Source organism: Gallinula chloropus, assembly GCF_964237585.1.
Source record: "Gallinula chloropus genome assembly, contig: HAP1_SCAFFOLD_702, whole genome shotgun sequence".
Lineage (NCBI taxonomy): Eukaryota > Metazoa > Chordata > Aves > Gruiformes > Rallidae > Gallinula > Gallinula chloropus.
In genome coordinates, this window is record NW_028168725.1 from 1 (window position 1) to 17,246 (window position 17,246).

Consider the following 17,246-nt stretch of genomic DNA (forward strand, 5'->3'; position numbering starts at 1 on the left):
CAAATGCCCTCCTAACCCACCTAAACCCCCTCCTAACCCCCCCAACCCCCCCAATAACCCCCCCCTGTGTCTCTCCAGCCCCATGGACGCCCGTTTCACCCGGGGGAAGTCGCCGGTGCTGGAGCGGGCGCTGGGTCCCTTGACCCCCAAACCCCTCATAACCCCCCTAAACCCCCCTAAACCCCCCCAAAACCCCCTCATAACCCACCTAAACCCCCTCCTAACCCCCACAACCCCCCCCAATAACCCCCCCCTGTCCCCCCAGCCCCATGGACGCCCGTTTCACCCGGGGGAAGTCGCCGGTGCTGGAGCGGGCGCTGGGCCCCATGACCCCCAAACCCCTCATAACCCCCCTAAACCCCCCTAAACTCCCTCATGACCCCCCTAAACCCCCTCCTAACCCCCTCAACCCCCCCAATAACCCCCCCTGTTCCCCTCCCAGCCCCATGGATGCCCGTTTCACCTGGGGGAAGTCCCCGGTGCTGGACCCCATGACACCCAAACCCCTCATGACCCCCCAAACCCCCTCATAACCCCTCTAAACCCCCTAAACCCCCTCCTAACCCCCTCAACCCCCCAATAACCCCCCTGTGCCCCCCCCAGCCCCATGGACGCCCGTTTCACCTGGGGGAAGTCCCCGGTGCTGTACCCCATGACACCCAAAACCCCTCATGACCCCCCTAAACCCCCCTAAACCCCCCTAAACCCCCCCAATAACCCCCCCTGTCCCTCCCCCAGCCCCATGGACGCCCGTTTCACCCGGGGGAAGTCGCCGGTGCTGGAGCAGGCACTGGGCCCCATGACCCCCCAAACCCCCTCATAACCCCTCTAAACCCCCCTAAACCCCCTCCTAACCCCCTCAACCCCCCAATAACCCCCCCTGTGCCCCCCCCAGCCCCATGGACGCCCGTTTCACCCGGGGGAAGTCCCCGGTGCTGGACCCCATGACCCCCAAACCCCCTCATGACCCCCTAAACACCCCCAAATCCCCTTCTAACCCCCCTAAACCCCCTCCTAACCCCCTCAATCCCCCCCAGTAACCCCCCCTGTGCCCCCCCAGCCCCATGGACGCCCGTTTCACCCGGGGGAAGTCAACGGTGCTGGAGCGGGCGCTGGGCCCCATGACCCCCAAACCCGCCCATGACCCCCAAACCCCCTCATGACACCCCAAACCCCCTCATAACCCCCCTAAACCCCCCTAAACCTCCTCCTAACCCCCTCAACCCCCCCAATAACCCCCCTTATCCCCCCCCCAGCCCCATGGACGCCCGTTTCACCCGGGGGAAGTCGCCGGTGCTGGAGCGGGCGCTGGACCCCATGACACCCAAAACCCCTCATAACCCCCCTAAACCCCCCTAACCCCCCCCTAAACCCCCTCATAACCCCCCTAAACCCCCTCCTAACCCCCTCAACCCCCCCAATAACCCCCCCTGTCCCTCCCCCAGCCCCATGGACGCCCGTTTCACCCGGGGGAAGTCGCCGGTGCTGGAGCGGGTGCTGGTCCTTTGACCCCCAAACCCCCCCATGACCCCCCAAACCCCCTCATAACCCCTCTAAACCCCCCGAAACCCACTCCTAACCCCCTCACCCCCCCCAATAACCCCCCCTGTCCCTCCCCCAGCCCCATGGACGCCCGTTTCACCCGGGGGAAGTCGCCGGTGCTGGAGCGGGTGCTGTGTCCCTTGACCCCCAAACCCCTCATAACCCCCCTAAACCCCCCCAAATCCCCTTCTAACCCCCCTAAACCCCCTCCTAACCCCCTCAACCCCCCCAATAACCCCCCCTGTCCCTCCCCCAGCCCCATGGATGCCCGTTTCACCCGGGGGAAGTCGCCGGTGCTGGAGCGGGCGCTGGGCCCCATGACCCCCAAAACCCCTCATGACCCCCTAAACACCCCCAAATCCCCTTCTAACCCACCTAAACCCCCTCCTAACCCCCTCAATCCCCCCCAGTAACCCCCCCTGTGCCCCCCCAGCCCCATGGACGCCCGTTTCACCCGGGGGAAGTCGCCGGTGCTGGAGCGGGCGCTGGGCCCCATGACCCCCAAACCCCCCCATGACCCCCAAACCCCCTCATGACACCCCAAACCCCCTCATAACCCCCCTAAACCCCCCTAAACCTCCTCCTAACCCCCTCAACCCCCCCAATAACCCCCCCTGTCCCTCCCCCAGCCCCATGGACGCCCATTTCCCCCGGGGGAAGTCGCCGGTGCTGGAGCGGGTGCTGGGTCCCTTGACCCCCAAACCCCTCATAACCCCCCTAAACCCCCCTAAACACCCCCAAATCCCCTTCTAACCCCCCTAAACCCCCTCCTAACCCCCTCAACCCCCCCAATAACCCCCCCTGTCCCTCCCCCAGCCCCATGGACGCCCGTTTCACCCGGGGGAAGTCGCCGGTGCTGGAGCGGGCGCTGGGCCGTGCCCGCAGCGAGGTGAGCCTCAGCGCCTTCGCCCTGCTCTTCTCCGAGCTGGTCCAGTACTGCCAGAACAGGGTCTACTCCGTGGCTGAGCTGCAGGCCAAGCTGGCCAGCCTGGGCCAGCAGGTGGGGCTCCGTGTCCTGGACGCGCTGGTGGCCCGGGAGAAGAGCGGCCGGAGGGAGATCAAGGTGCTCAACGTCCTCCTCTTCGTCAAGGGGCCCGTCTGGAGGTCGCTCTTTGGGAAGGTAAGGGGGGCCTTGGGGCTCAGCAACACCCCTGGGTCCCTCCTGATGGCCCTTGGCATGGCCCTTGGTCTCCCCTGGGGGCATTGGAGCTGATTGGGGTCCCTCATCACCATCCCTGGTCCCTCCCAATGTCCCTTGGTCTCCTCTGGGGACCTTGGAGCTGGTTTGGGTCCCTCACCCTCATCCCTTGTCCCTTCTGATGTCCCTTGTCACGTCCCTTCATCTCCTTTGAAGACCTTGGAGCTGGTTTGGGTCCCTCACCCCCATCCCTTGTCCCTCCTGATGTCACATCCCTTCATCTCCTTTGGAGATGTAGGAGCTGGTTTGGGTCCCTCACCCCCGTCCCTTGTCCCTCCTGATGTCCCTTGTCACATCCCTTGGTCTCCTCTGAGGTCCTTGGAGCTGGTTTGGGTCCCTCATGGGCATCCTTTGTCCCCCAAGGTGTCCCTTGAGATGTCCCTTGGTCTCCTTTGGGGATGTTGGAGATGGTTTGGGTCCCTCACCCCATCCCTTGTCCCTCCTGATGCCCCTTGTCACATCCCTCCACCTCCTTTGGGGATGTTGGAGCTGGTTTGGGTCCCTCAGCACCATCCCTTGTCACTCCAGATGTCCGTTGTCATGTCCCTTGGTCTCCCCTGGGGACATTGGAGCTGGTTTGGGTTCCTCTCCACCATCTCTGGTCCCTCCTGATGTCCCTTGTCATGTCCCTTGGTCTCCTCTGAGGACCTTGGAACTGATTTGGGTCCCTCACCCCCATCCCTGGTCCCTCCTGATGTCCCTTGTCATGTCCCTTGGTCTCCCCTGGGGACATTGGAGCTGATTGGGGTCCCTCACCCCCATCCCTCATCCCTCCTGACGCCCCTTGTCACATCCCTTCACCTCCTTTGGGGATGTAGATCCTGGTTTGGGTCTCTCACCCCCATCTCTTGTCCCTCCTGATGTCCCTTGTCATGTCCCTTGGTCTCCTTTGGGGACATTGGAGCTGATTGGGGTCCCTCATCACCATCCCTGGTCCCTCCTGATGTCCCTTGTCACGTCCCTTCACCTCCTTTGGGGATGTAGGAGCTGGTTTGGGTCCCTCACCCACATCCCTGGTCCCTCCTAACACCCCTTGTCACGTCTCTTGACCTCCTTTGAAGTTGTAGAAGATGATTTGGGTCCCTCATCACCATCTCTGGTCCCTCCTGATGTCCCTTGGTCTCCTCTGAGGACCTTGGAACTGATTTGGGTCCCTCATCACCATCCCTCATCCCTCCTGATGTCCCTTGACACGTCCCTTCATCTCCTTTGGGGATGTTGGAGCTGGTTTGGGTCCCCCATGGGCATCCTTTGTCCCCCATGGTGTCCCTTGAGATGTCCTTTTGGGGATGTTGGAGCTGGTTTGGGTCCCTCAGCACCATCCCTTGCTCCTCCTCATGTCCCTTGGTCTCCTTTGGGGACATTAGAGATGATTTAGGTCCCTCAAGCACCATCCCTGGTCCCTCCTGATGCCCCTTGTCACCTCCCTTCACCTCCTTTGGGGTTGTTGGAGCTCGTTTGGGTCCCTCATGGGCATCCTTTGTCCCCCATGGTGTCCCTTGAGATGTCCCTTTTTCTCCTTTGGAGATGTAGAAGATGATTTGGGTCCCTCATCACCATCTCTGGTCCATCCTGATGTCCCTTGTCACGTCCCTTCATCTCCTTTGGGGATGTTGGAGCTGGTTTGGGTCCCTCATGGGCATCCTTTGTCCCCCATGGTGTCCCTTGAGATGTCCTTTTGGGGATGTTGGAGCTGGTTTGGGTCCCTCACCCCCATCCCTGGTCCCTCCTAACACCCCTTGTCACGTCTCTTGACCTCCTTTGAAGTTGTAGAAGATGATTTGGGTCCCTCAGCACCATCCCTGGTCCCTCCTGATGTCCCTTGTCATGTCCCTTCACCTCCTTTGGGGATGTAGAAACTGGTTTGGGTCCCTCATGGGCATCCTTTTTCCCCCCTTGGTGTCCCTTGAGATGTGCCTTTGGGGATGTAGAAGATGATTTGGGTCCCTCACCCCCATCCCTGGTCCCTCCTGATGCCCCTTGTCACATCCCTCCACCTCCTTTGGGGATGTAGATCCTGGTTTGGGTCCCTCACCCCCATCCCTCATCCTTCCTAATGCACCTTGTCACATCCCTCCACCTCCTTTGGGGATGTAGGAGCTGGTTTGGGTCCCTCATGGGCATCCTTTGTCCCCCAAGGTGTCCCTTGTCATGTCCCTTGGGCTCCTTTGGGGATGTAGGAGATGATTTGGGTCCCTCAGCACCATCCCTGGTCCCTCCTGATGTCCCGTGTCACGTCCCTTCACCTCCTTTGGGGATGTAGTAACTGGTTTGGGTCCCTCATGGGCATCCTTTTTCCCCCCTTGGTGTCCCTTGAGATGTGCCTTTGGGGATGTAGGAGATGATTTGGGTCCCTCACCCCCATCCCTGGTCCCTCCTGATGCCCCTTGTCACATCCCTTCATCTCCTTTGGGGACATTGGAGCTGGGTTGGGTCCCTCACTGCCATCCCTTGGCCCTCTTGATGTCCCTCATGATGTCCCTTGGCCTCCTTTGGGGATGTAGGAGCTGGTTTGGGTCCCTCATCACCAACCCTTGTCCCTCCTGATGTCCCTTGGGACGTCCATTGGTCTCCTTTGGGGATGTAGGAGGTGATTTGGGACCCTCACCATGAGCCCTGGTCCCTCATCCCCATCCCTCATCCCTCCTGATGTCCCTTGTCACGTTCCTTGTTCTCCTTTGGAGATGTAGGAGATGATTTGAGTCCCTCACCCCATCCCTGGTCCCTCCTGATGCCCCTTGTCATGTCCCTTGGTCTCCTTTAAGGATGTTGGAGCTGGTTTGGGTCCCTCACCCCCATCCCTCATCCCTCCTGACGCCCCTTGTCACATCCCTTTACCTCCTTTGGGGATGTAGGAGATGATTTGGGTCCCTCAGCACCATCCCTTGTCCCTCCTCATGTCCCTTGGTCTCCTCTGGGGACATTAGAGATGATTTGGGTCCCTCAGCACCATCCCTGGTCCCTCCTGATGCCCCTTGTCACATCCCTCCACCTCCTTTGTGGATGTAGATCCTGGTTTGGGTCCCTCACCCCCATCCCTCGTGATGTCCCTTGTCACATCCCTTCACCTCCTTTGGGGATGTAGGAGCTGGTTTAGGTCCCTCACCCCCATCCCTGGTCCCTCCTGATGCCCCTTGTCACGTCCCTCCACCTGCTTTGGGGATGTAGGAGCTGGTTTGGGTCCCTCACCCCCATCCCTGGTCCCTCCTGATGCCCCTTGTCACGTCCCTCCACCTCCTTTGGGGATGTAGGAGCTGGTTTGGGTCCCTCACCCCTATCCCTTGTCCCTCCTAATGCCCCTTGTCATATCCCTTGGTCTCCTCTGGGCACATTGGAGCTGATTGGGGTCCCTCATCACCATCCCTGGTCCCTCCTGATGGCCCTTGGTCTCCTCTGAGGACCTTGGAACTGATTGGGGTCCCTCACCCCCATCCCTCATCCCTCCTGATGTCCCTTGTCACATCCCTCCATCTCCTTTGGGGATGTAGAAGCTGGTTTGGGTCCCTCATGGGCATCCTTTGTCCCCCCATGGTGTCCCTTGAGATGTCCTTTTGGGGATGTTGGAGCTGGTTTAGGTCCCTCACCCCCATCCCTTGTCCCTCCTGATGGCCCTTGGCATGGCCCTTGGTCTCCTTTGGGGACATTGGAGCTGATTGGGGTCCCTCATCACCATCCCTGGTCCCTCCCAATGTCCCTTGGTCTCCTCTGGGGACCTTGGAGCTGGTTTGGGTCCCTCACCCTCATCCTTGTCCCTTCTGATGTCCCTTGTCACGTCCCTTCATCTCCTTTGAAGACCTTGGAGCTGCTTTGGGTCCCTCACCCCCATCCCTTGTCCCTCCTGATGTCACATCCCTTCATCTCCTTTGGAGATGTAGGAGCTGATTTGGGTCCCTCACCCCCGTCCCTTGTCCCTCCTGATGCCCCTTGTCACGTCCCTCCACCTCCTTTGGGGATGTTGGAGCTGGTTTGGGTCCCTCAGCACCATCCCTTGTCACTCCAGATGTCCGTTGTCATGTCCCTTGGTCTCCCCTGGGGACATTGGAGCTGGTTTGGGTTCCTCTCCACCATCTCTGGTCCCTCCTGATGTCCCTTGTCACATCCCTTGGGCTCCTTTGGGGATATAGGAGCTTATTTGGATCCCTCACCCCCATCCCTTGTCCCTCCTGATGTCCCTTGTCACATCCCTCCATCTCCTTTGGGGACATTAGAGATGATTTGGATCCCTCACCCCCATCTCTGGTCCCTCTTGATGTCCCTTGTAATGTCCCTTGGTCTCCTTTGGGGATGTTGGAGCTGCTTTGGGTCCCTCACCCCCATCTCTTGTCCCTCCTGATGCCCCTTGTCATGTCCCTTGGTCTCCTCTGAGGACATTGGAGCTGATTGGGGTCCCTCACCCCCATCCCTCATCCCTCCTGACGCCCCTTGTCACATCCCTCCATCTCCTTTGGGGATGTTGGAGCTGGTTTGGGTCCCTCATGGGCATCGTTTGTCCCCCATGGTGTCCCTTGAGATGTCCTTTTGGGGATGTTGGAGCTGGTTTGGGTCCCTCAGCACCATCCCTTGCTCCTCCTCATGTCCCTTGGTCTCCTTTGGGGACATTAGAGATGATTTGGGTCCCTCAAGCACCATCCCTGGTCCCTCCTGATGCCCCTTGTCACCTCCCTTCACCTCCTTTGGGGTTGTTGGAGCTCGTTTGGGTCCCTCATGGACATCCTTTGTCCCCCAAGGTGTCCCTTGTTATGTCCCTTGGGCTTCTTTGGGGATGTAGAAGATGATTTGGGTCCCTCACCCCATTCCTTGTCCCTCCTGATGTCCCTTGTCACATCCCTTGGGCTCCTTTGGGGATGTAGGAGCTGATTTGCATCCCTCACCCCCATCCCTTGTCCCTCCTGATGTCCCTTGTCACATCCCTCCATCTCCTTTGGGGACATTAGAGATGATTTGGATCCCTCACCCCCATCCCTGGTCCCTCCTGATGCCCCTTGTCATGTCCCTTCACCTCCTTTGGGGATGTAGGAGCTGGTTTGGGTCCCTCACCCCCATCTCTTGTCCCTCCTGATGCCCCCTGTCACGTCCCTTGGTCTCCTCTGAGATCCTTGGAGCTGGTTTGGGTCCCTCATGGGCATCCTTTGTCCCCCAAGGTGTCCCTTGTCATGTCCCTTGGGCTCCTTTGGGGATGTAGAAGATGATTTGGGTCCCTCACCCCACCCCTGGTCCCTCCTGATGTCCCTTGTCACATCCCTTCACCTCCTTTGGGGATGTAGTAACTGGTTTGGGTCCCTCATGGGCATCCTTTTTCCCCCCTTGGTGTCCCTTTGGATGTGCCTTTGGGGATGTAGGAGATGATTTGGGTCCCTCACCCCCATCCCTGGTCCCTCCTCATGCCCCTTGTCACATCCCTTCACCTCCTTTGGGGATGTAGAAGATGATTTGGATCCCTCACCCCCATCCCTGGTCCCTCCTGATGCCCCTTGTCATGTCCCTTCACCTCCTTTGGGGATGTAGGAGCTGGTTTGGGTCCCTCACCCCCATCTCTTGTCCCTCCTGATGCCCCCTGTCACGTCCCTTGGTCTCCTCTGAGATCCTTGGAGCTGGTTTGGGTCCCTCATGGGCATCCTTTGTCCCCCAAGGTGTCCCTTGTCATGTCCCTTGGGCTCCTTTGGGGATGTAGAAGATGATTTGGGTCCCTCACCCCATCCATTGTCCCTCCTGATGTCCCTTGTCACATCCCTTCACCTCCTTTGGGGATGTAGTAACTGGTTTGGGTCCCTCATGGGCATCCTTTTTCCCCCCTTTGTGTCCCTTTGGATGTGCCTTTGGGGATGTAGGAGATGATTTGGGTCCCTCACCCCCATCCCTGGTCCCTCCTCATGCCCCTTGTCACATCCCTTCACCTCCTTTGGGGATGTAGAAGATGATTTGGGTCCCTCACCCCCATCCCTGGTCCCTCCTGATGCCCCTTGTCACATCCCTCCACCTCCTTTGGGGATGTAGATCCTGGTTTGGGTCCCTCACCCCCATCCCTCATCCTTCCTAATGCACCTTGTCACATCCCTCCACCTCCTTTGGGGATGTAGGAGCTGGTTTGGGTCCCTCATGGGCATCCTTTGTCCCCCAAGGTGTCCCTTGTCATGTCCCTTGGGCTCCTTTGGGGATGTAGGAGATGATTTGGGTCCCTCACCCCCATCCCTGGTCCCTCCTGATGTCCCTTGTCATGTCCCTTCACCTCCTTTGGGGATGTAGTAACTGGTTTGGGTCCCTCATGGGCATCCTTTTTCCCCCCTTGGTGTCCCTTGAGATGTGCCTTTGGGGATGTAGGAGATGATTTGGGTCCCTCACCCCCATCCCTGGTCCCTCCTCATGCCCCTTGTCACATCCCTTCACCTCCTTTGGGGATGTAAGAGATGGTTTGAGTTCCTCTCCACCATCCCTGGTCCCTTCTGATGTCCCTTGTCACATCCCTCCATCTCCTTTGGGGATGTTGGAGCTGATTTGGGTCCCTCACCCCCATCTCTTGTCCCTCCTGATGTCCCTTGTCATATCCCTTGGTCTCCTCTGAGGTCCTTGGAGCTGGTTTGGGTCCCTCATGGGCATCCTTTGTCCCCCATGGTGTCCCTTGAGATGTCCCTTGGGCGCCTTTGTGGATGTAGAAGATGATTTGGGTCCCTCACTCCCATCCCTCATCCCTCCTGACGCCCCTTGTCACATCCCTCCATCTCCTTTGGGGATGTAGAAGCTGGTTTGGGTCCCTCATGGGCATCCTTTGTCCCCCCATGGTGTCCCTTGAGATGTCTTTTTGGGGATGTTGGAGCTGGTTTGGGTCCCTCACCCCATCCCTGGTCCCTCCTGATGTCCCTTGTCACATTCCTTGGTCTCCTTTGGGGATGTAGAAGATGATTTGGGTCCCTCACCCCCATCCCTGGTCCCTCCTGACGCCCCTTGTCACATCCCTCCACCTCCTTTGGGGATGTAGGAGCTGGTTTGGGTCCCTCACCCCCATCCCTTGTCCCTCCTGATGCCCCTTGTCATGTCCCTTGGTCTCCTTTGGGGATGTAGGAGCTGATTTGGGTCCCTCATGGACATCCTTTGTCCCCCAAGGTGTCCCTTGAGCTGTCCCTTGGTCTCCTTTGGCGATGCAGGAGCTGATTTGGATCCCTCCCCCCAAAATCCCCCCCTCCTTTACCCCCACCCACCCACCCACCCCCCTTCTACCAGGAAGCTGACAAGCTGGAGCAGGCCAACGACGACGACAAGACGTACTACGTGATCGAGAAGGAGCCGCTGGTCAACGCCTTCATCTCGGTGCCCAAGGAGAACAGCACCCTCAACTGCGCCGCCTTCACCGCGGGGCTGGTGGAGGCCGTGCTGAGCGCCAGCGGCTTCCCCGCCAAGGTCACTGCCCACTGGCACAAGGGCACCACCCTCATGATCAAGTTCGAGGAGGCCGTCATCGCCCGCGACAAGAGCGTGGAGGGGCGCTGACTGCTGGGGAGGGGGGCTTGGGGGGTCCCCCTGGGGTCATGGGGGTCACTTGTCGTGGCCCTTCACCTCCTTTGGGGTTGTAGAAGATGATTTGGGTCCCTCACCCCCATCCCTGGTCCCTCCTGATGTCACTTGTCACATCCCTTCACCTCCTTTGGGGACCTTGGAGCTGGTTTGGGTCCCTCACTCCCATCCCTGGTCCCTCCTGATGTTCCTTGTCCTGTCCCTTCAGCTCCTTTGGGGTTGTAGGACCTGGTTCGGGTCCCTCTCCACTATCCCTGATCCCTCCAGATGTCCCTTGTCACGTCCCTTCAGCTCCTTTGGAGATGTAGAACATGGTTTGGGTCCCTCATCACCATCCCTGGTCCCTCCTGATGTCCCTTGTCACATTCCTTCAGCTCCTTTGGAGATGTAGGAACTGATTTGGGTCCCTCATCACCATCCCTGGTCCCTCTTGATGTCCCTTGTCACGTCCCTTGGTCTCCTCTGAGATCCTTGGAGCTGGTTTGGGTCCCTCACCCCCATCCCTGGTCCCTCCTGACGCCCCTTGTCACATCCCTCCACCTCCCTTGGCGATGCAGGAGCTGGTTTGGGTCCCTCACCCCCATCCCTTGTCCCTCCTGACGCCCCTTGTCACATCCCTCCACCTCCCTTGGCGATGCAGGAGCTGATTTGGGTCCCTCCCCCCAGAATCCCCCCCCCCTTCATCTCGGTGCCCAAGGAGAACAGCACCCTCACCTGCGCCGCCTTCACCGCGGGGCTGGTGGAGGCCGTGCTGAGCGCCAGCGGCTTCCCCGCCAAGGTCACTGCCCACTGGCACAAGGGCACCACCCTCATGATCAAGTTCCAGGAGGCCGTCATCGCCCGCGACAAGAGCGTGGAGGGGCGCTGACTGCTGGGGGAGGGGGCTTGGGGGCCCCCCTGGGGTCCCTGGGGTCACTTGTCGTGGCCCTATAGCTCCTTTGGGGATGTAGGAGCTGGTTTGGGTCTCTCACCCCCATCTCTTGTCCCTCCTGATGTCCCTTGTCATGTCCCTTCACCTCCTTTGGGGATGTAGGAGCTGGTTTGGGTTCCTCTCCACCATCCCTGGTCCCTCCTCATGTCCCTTGTCATGTCCCTTCACCTCCTTTGGAGTTGTAGAAGATGATTTGGGTCCCTCAACACTGTCCTTGGTCCCTCCTGATGCCCCTTGTCATGTCCCTTCATCTCCTTTGGGGTTGTAGGACCTGGTTTGGGTTCCTCTCCACTATCCCTGATCCCTGCAGATGTCCCTTCTCACGTCCCTTCATCTCCTTTGGAGATGTAGGAGCTGGTTTGGGTCCCTCATCACCATCCATTGTCCCTCCTGATGTCCCTTCTCACGTCCCTTCATCTCCTTTGGAGATGTAGGAGCTGGTTTGGGTCCCTCATCACCATCCATTGTCCCTCCTGACGCCCCTTGTCACATCCCTCCACCTCCCTTGGCGATGCAGGAGCTGATTTGGGTCCCTCATCACCATCCATTGTCCCTCCTGATGCCCCTTGTCATGTCCCTCCACCTCCCTTGGCGATGCAGGAGCTGGTTTGGGTCCCTCCCCCCAAAATCCCCCCCCTCTTCATCTCGGTGCCCAAGGAGAACAGCACCCTCAACTGCGCCGCCTTCACCGCGGGGCTGGTGGAGGCCGTGCTGAGCGCCAGCGGCTTCCCCGCCAAGGTCACTGCCCACTGGCACAAGGGCACCACCCTCATGATCAAGTTCGAGGAGGCCGTCATCGCCCGCGACAAGAGCGTGGAGGGGCGCTGACTGCTGGGGGAGGGGGCTTGGGGACCCCCCTGGGGTCATGGGGGTCACTTGTCGTGGCCCTTCGGCTCCTTTGGTGGGGTCGAAGCTGGGTTGGGTTCCTCTCCAGCATCCCTGGTGCCTCCTGATGCCCCTTGTCACGTCCCTTGGTCTCCTCTGAGGACCTTAGAGATGATTTGGGTCCCTCACCCCATCCCTTGTCCCTCCTCATGTCCCTTGTCATGTCCCTTCACCTCCTTTGGGGATGTAGGAGCTGGTTTGGGTCCCTCACCCCCATCCATTGTCCCTCCAGATGTCGCTTGTCACATCCCTTCATCTCCTTTGGGGATGTAGAAGATGATTTGGATCTCTCACCATCATACCTGGTCCCTCCTGATGCCCCTTGTAATGTCCCTTGGTCTCCTTTGGAGATGTAGGAGCTGGTTTGGGTCCCTCAGCGCCATCTGTGGTCACTCCTCATGTCCCTTGTCATGTCCCTTGGTCTCCCCTGGGGACACTGGAGCTGGTTTGGGTTCCTCACCACCATCCTGTATCCCTCCTGATGCCCCATGTCACATCCCTTCACCTCCTTTGGAGATGTAGAAGATGATTTGGGTCCTTCACCACCATCCCTCGTTCCTCCTCATGTCCCTTGTTCCGTCCCTTCACCTCCTTTGGGGATGTAGGAGCTGGTTTGGGTCCCTCAGCACCATCCATTGTCCCTCCTGATGTCCCTTGTCACATCCCTCCACCTCCCCTGGGGATGTATGAGCTGATTTGGGTCCCTCATTCCCATCCCTGGTCCCTTCTGATGTCCCTTGTCATGTCCCTTCATCTCCTTTGGGGTTGTAGGACCTGGTTTGGGTTCCTCTCCACTATCCCTGATCCCTGCAGATGTCTCTTGTCACATCCCTTGAGCTCCTTTGGGGATGTAGGAGCTGGTTTGGGTCCCTCAGCACCATCCCTTGTCCCTCCTCATGTCCCTTGTCATGTCCCTCCACCTTCTTTGGAGATGTAGAAGATGATTTGGGTCCCTCACCCCCATCCATTGTCCCTCCTGATGTCCCTTGTCACATCCCTTGGTCTCCTCTGAGGTCCTTGGAGCTGGTTTGGGTCCCTCATGGGCATCCTTTGTCCCCCAGGGTGTCCCTTGAGATGTCCCTTTGGGCTCCTTTGGGGATGTTGGAGCTGGTTTGGGTCCCTCACCCCACCCCTGGTCCCTCCTCATGTCCCCTGTCCCGTCCCTCCACCTTCCATGGGGACACTGGAGCAGTTTCGGGTCCCCACTGGTGTCCCCACCCCTTGGGACGTCCCCAGGTGTCACCCCAATAAACCACCTCGTGTCCCACCCCATGGCCCTGGGCTCTTCTTGGGGGGGGTCCCTGGTCCCCTCCTGGGTCCCTGGTGGCCCTGGGGGGGGTGGGGACATTTGGGGGGGCAGGTTGGGGTCCCAGGAGGGGTGGGGACATTGGGGGGGGCTGGTTGGGGTCCCTTGTCCCCTCCTGGGCCCCTGGTGGCCCTGGGGGGGTGGGGACATTTGGGGGGGCTGGTTGGGGTCCCTTGTCCATCCTGGGTCCCTGGTGGCCCTGGGGGGGGGTGGGGACATTGGGGGGGGCTGGTTGGGGTCCCTTGTCCCCTCCTGGGCCCCTGGTGGCCCTGGGGGGGGGTGGGGACATTTGGGGGGGCTGGTTGGGGTCCCTTGTCCCCTCCTGGGTCCCTGGTGGCCCTTGGGGGGGTGGGGACACTGGGGGGGGCTGGTTGGGGTCCCTTGTCCCCTCCTGGGCCCCTGGTGGCCCTTGGGGGGGTGGGGACACTGGGGGGGGCTGGTTGGGGTCCCTTGTCCCCTCCTGGGTCCCTGGTGGCCCTTGGGGGGGTGGGGACACTGGGGGGGGCTGGTTGGGGTCCCTTGTCCCCTCCTGGGCCCCTGGTGGCCCTTGGGGGGGTGGGGACACTGGGGGGGCTGGTTGGGGTCCCTTGTCCCCTCCTGGGTCCCTGGTGGCCCTTGGGGGGGTGGGGACACTGGGGGGGGCTGGTTGGGGTCCTGGGAGGGGTGGGGACATTGGGGGGGCAGGTTGGGGTCCCTTGTCCCCTCCTGGGTCCCTTGGTGGCCCTTGGGGGGGGTTGGGGACATTGGGGGGTGCTGGTTGGGGTCCCTTGTCCCCTCCTGGGTCCCTGGGGGGGTGGGGACATTGGGGGGGGGGCTGGTTGGGGTCCCTTGTCCCCTCCTGGGTCCCTGGTGACCCTTGGTGGGGGTGGGGACATTGGGGGGGGCTGGTTGGGGTCCCTTGTCCCCTTCTGGGTCCCTGGTGGCCCTGGGAGGGGTGGGGACATTTGGGGGGGGCTGGTTGGGGTCCCTTGTCCCCTCCTTGGTCCCTGGTGGCCCTTGGGGGGCTGGGGACACTGGGGGGGGCTGGTTGGGGTCCCTTGTCCCCTCCTGGGTCCCTGGTGGCCCTGGGGGGGGTGGAGACATTTGGGGGGGCAGGTTGGGGTCCTGGGAGGGGTAGGGACATTGGGGGGGGCTGGTTGGGGTCCCTTGTCCCCTCCTGGGTCCCTGGTGGCCCTGGGAGGGGTGGGGACATTTGGGGGGGGCTGGTTGGGGTCCCTTGTCCCCTCCTGGGCCCCTGGTGGCCCTGGGGGGGGGTGGGGACACTGGGGGGGGCTGGTTGGGGTCCCTTGTCCCCTCCTGGGCCCCTGGTGGCCCTGGGGGGGGTGGGGACATTTGGGGGGGCTGGTTGGGGTCCCTTGTCCCCTCCTGGGTCCCTGGTGGCCCTTGGGGGGGGTGGGGACATTAGGGGGGGCTGGTTGGGGTCCCAGGAGGGGTGGGGACATTGGGGGGGGCTGGTTGGGGTCCCTTGTCCCCTCCTGGGTCCCTTGGTGGGAGGGGGGGTGGGGACATGGGGGGGGGACGACAACTAGGGGTCCTAAAGCCCCTTGGGGACACCAGAGCTGCCCGGTGTCCCCTTGTGTGTCCCCCCCACCCCCTCCTGGACTTGGGGACACTTTGGGGTGTCCCCTGTGGTGGCAGGAAGGGGTGGGGGGGGGGGTCGGGGGGGTGTCCCTTGTCCCTCCTGGGGGTGCCCCCCCCTCCCCTTGGGGACACTTTGGGTGCCCCCCCCGCTGTGTCACGCGCTGGGTGGCTGCTCCCTGTCCCCATGTGTCACGTCCTGTGTCCCCCCCCTCCCCCCCCCCCCCCTAAAAAAAGCCACTTCCTCCCCCAAAACTGCTGCCCTGGCACCAGGGTGGGGCCCTCCCCCCCCCCAAAAAAGGGGGGGGGGGTAGGAGGTGACACGTGTCCCCTAAAAAGGGGGGGGGGGGGGGTGGCCCAAGGGTGTCACCCGCCGCCACCAGCTGAGACCGGACGCACTCGCTGCACCCATGGGACAAGGCCGAGCAGGTGCTGGGGAAAAGGGGGGGTTGGGGGGGGTTTGGGGGGTCGGGGGCGGTGTGACAGCCCCCCCCATGTGTCCCCACCCCCCACCCCCGTTGCTGAGCGCTGTCCCTTGTCCCCACAGGCAGGGGGGGCCCCTGGGATTTGGGGGTCACCCCTGGGGTCTGCGTGCTGCTGGCGGCCACCGGCCTGGCCTGGGGGGGGCTGCTGGGGGTGCTGCTGGGGCGGCGTGAGTGGGGCTGGGGGGGCGGGGGGGGGGGCACATGTTGGGGTGGGGGGGGTGGGGGGGGTGGGGGGAGACATGGGGGGGGTGCCCATGGAGATGGGGGGGACATTCGGGGGGGGTCCCAATGAGGAGGGGGGGGCATTGGGTGGGGGGGGACATGGGGGGGCGCCCATGGGAGTGGGGGGGGCATTGGGGGGGGGGGGTCCCAATGAGGTGGGGGGGGCATTGGGTGGGGGGGGGACATGGGGGGGCGCCCATGGGAGTGGGGGGGGCATTGGGGGGGGGTCCCAATGAGGAGGAGGGGGCATTGGGGTGGGGGGAGACATGGGGGGCGCCCATGGGAGTGGGGGGGACATTGGGGGGGGGGGGGGCCCAATGAGGAGGGGGGGGCATTGGGGTGGGGGGAGACATGGGGGGGCGCCCATGGAGGTGGGGGGGCTCCCATGAGGGTGGGGGGGGCATTGGGTGGGGGGGGACATGGGGGGGCGCCCATGGGGGTGGGGGGGGCATTGGGGTGGGGAGGGGGACATGGGGGGGGCACCCATGGTGGGGGGGGCATTGTGGGGGGGGACATGGGTGAGGGGGCATTAGGGATGGGGGGGGCATGGGGGGGGCCATGGAGGTTGGGGGGGCATTGGGGGGGCATAAGGGATGGGGGGGACATTGTGGGGGGGACATGGAGGTGGGGGGGCATTGGGGGGGCATTAGGATGGGGGGGACATGGGGGGGGGACATGGGGGGGACATTGGGGCTGGGGGGGCGGCAAATTTGGGCTGGGGGGGCAAAATTGGGGGGGGCCGCTGGGGATGGGGGGGGGACACATGGGGGGGGTGCCCATGTGAAGGGGGGAGGGGCATTGGGGGGGGTGCCCATGGGGGGGTCCATGGGGGGATGGGATGGGGAGGGATGGGGGGGGATATAAAGGGCGGGGGGGGGCCGGGGGGGGTGACAGGGTGGCGGGGGGGGGGGTCACGGCTGGGGTGTCCCCCCCCCCCCCCCAGACGCGTCGCTGAGCCGGGACATCCGGTACCTGCGGGAGAGGCTGGAGCTGCTGGAGGGGAACGGTGAGGGGGGGGGGGGCATGGGGGGGGCACTGGGGGGGCACTGGGGGGGCACTGGGGGGGGGGGGGGCATTGGGATGGGGGCACTGGGAGGGGCATGGGGGGGCATGGGGGGGGCATTGGGGTGGGGGGGGGGACATGGCGGGCATGGGGGGGGGCATTGGGATGGGGGGGCACTGGGAGGAGCATGGGGGGGCACTGGGGTGGGGGGGGACATGGGGGGGGCAGTGGGGTTGGGGGGGGGACATGGCGGGCATGGGGGGGCATTGAGATGGGGGGGCACTGGGGGGGCACTGGGGGGGCACTGGGGGGGTACGGGGGGCATTGGGGTGGGGGGGGCATTGGGATGGGGGGGACATGGGGGGCATTGGGATGAGGGGCACTGGGGGGGCATTGGGATGGGGGCACTGGGGGGGGCACTGGGGGGGGCATAGGGGGGCATTAGTGTGGGGGACATGGGGGCACTGGGGGGGCATAGGGGGGCATTGGGATGGGGGGGCATTGGGATGGGGGGGCACTGGGGGGGGCACTGGGGGGCATAAGGGGGCAATGGGGTGTGGGGACATGGGGGGCACTGGGGGGGCATGGGG

The 17,246-nt window shown here is 62.5% G+C and overlaps 1 protein-coding gene and 1 long non-coding RNA gene across 2 annotated transcripts; one reads left to right on the forward strand and one right to left on the reverse strand.

Moving 5' to 3' along the window:
* Positions 1-2,362: 2,362 nt before the first annotated feature.
* On the forward strand, positions 2,363-10,565 carry TRAPPC5 (trafficking protein particle complex subunit 5; the record flags this gene model as incomplete). The annotated part of the gene is made up of 2 exons (XM_084280682.1): positions 2,363-2,662; positions 9,956-10,565. 2 exons carry the CDS (start codon positions 2,363-2,365, stop codon positions 10,220-10,222), a joined length of 567 nt encoding a protein of 188 aa, XP_084136808.1. The 3' UTR covers positions 10,223-10,565.
* LOC311204230 lies at positions 4,328-8,288 on the reverse strand. The gene is made up of 3 exons (XR_014618010.1): positions 8,146-8,288; positions 4,497-4,579; positions 4,328-4,339 (listed from the first exon to the last, which is right to left on the reverse strand). It is a non-coding gene; the product is annotated as an uncharacterized lncRNA (long non-coding RNA).
* Positions 10,566-17,246: the final 6,681 nt, after the last annotated feature.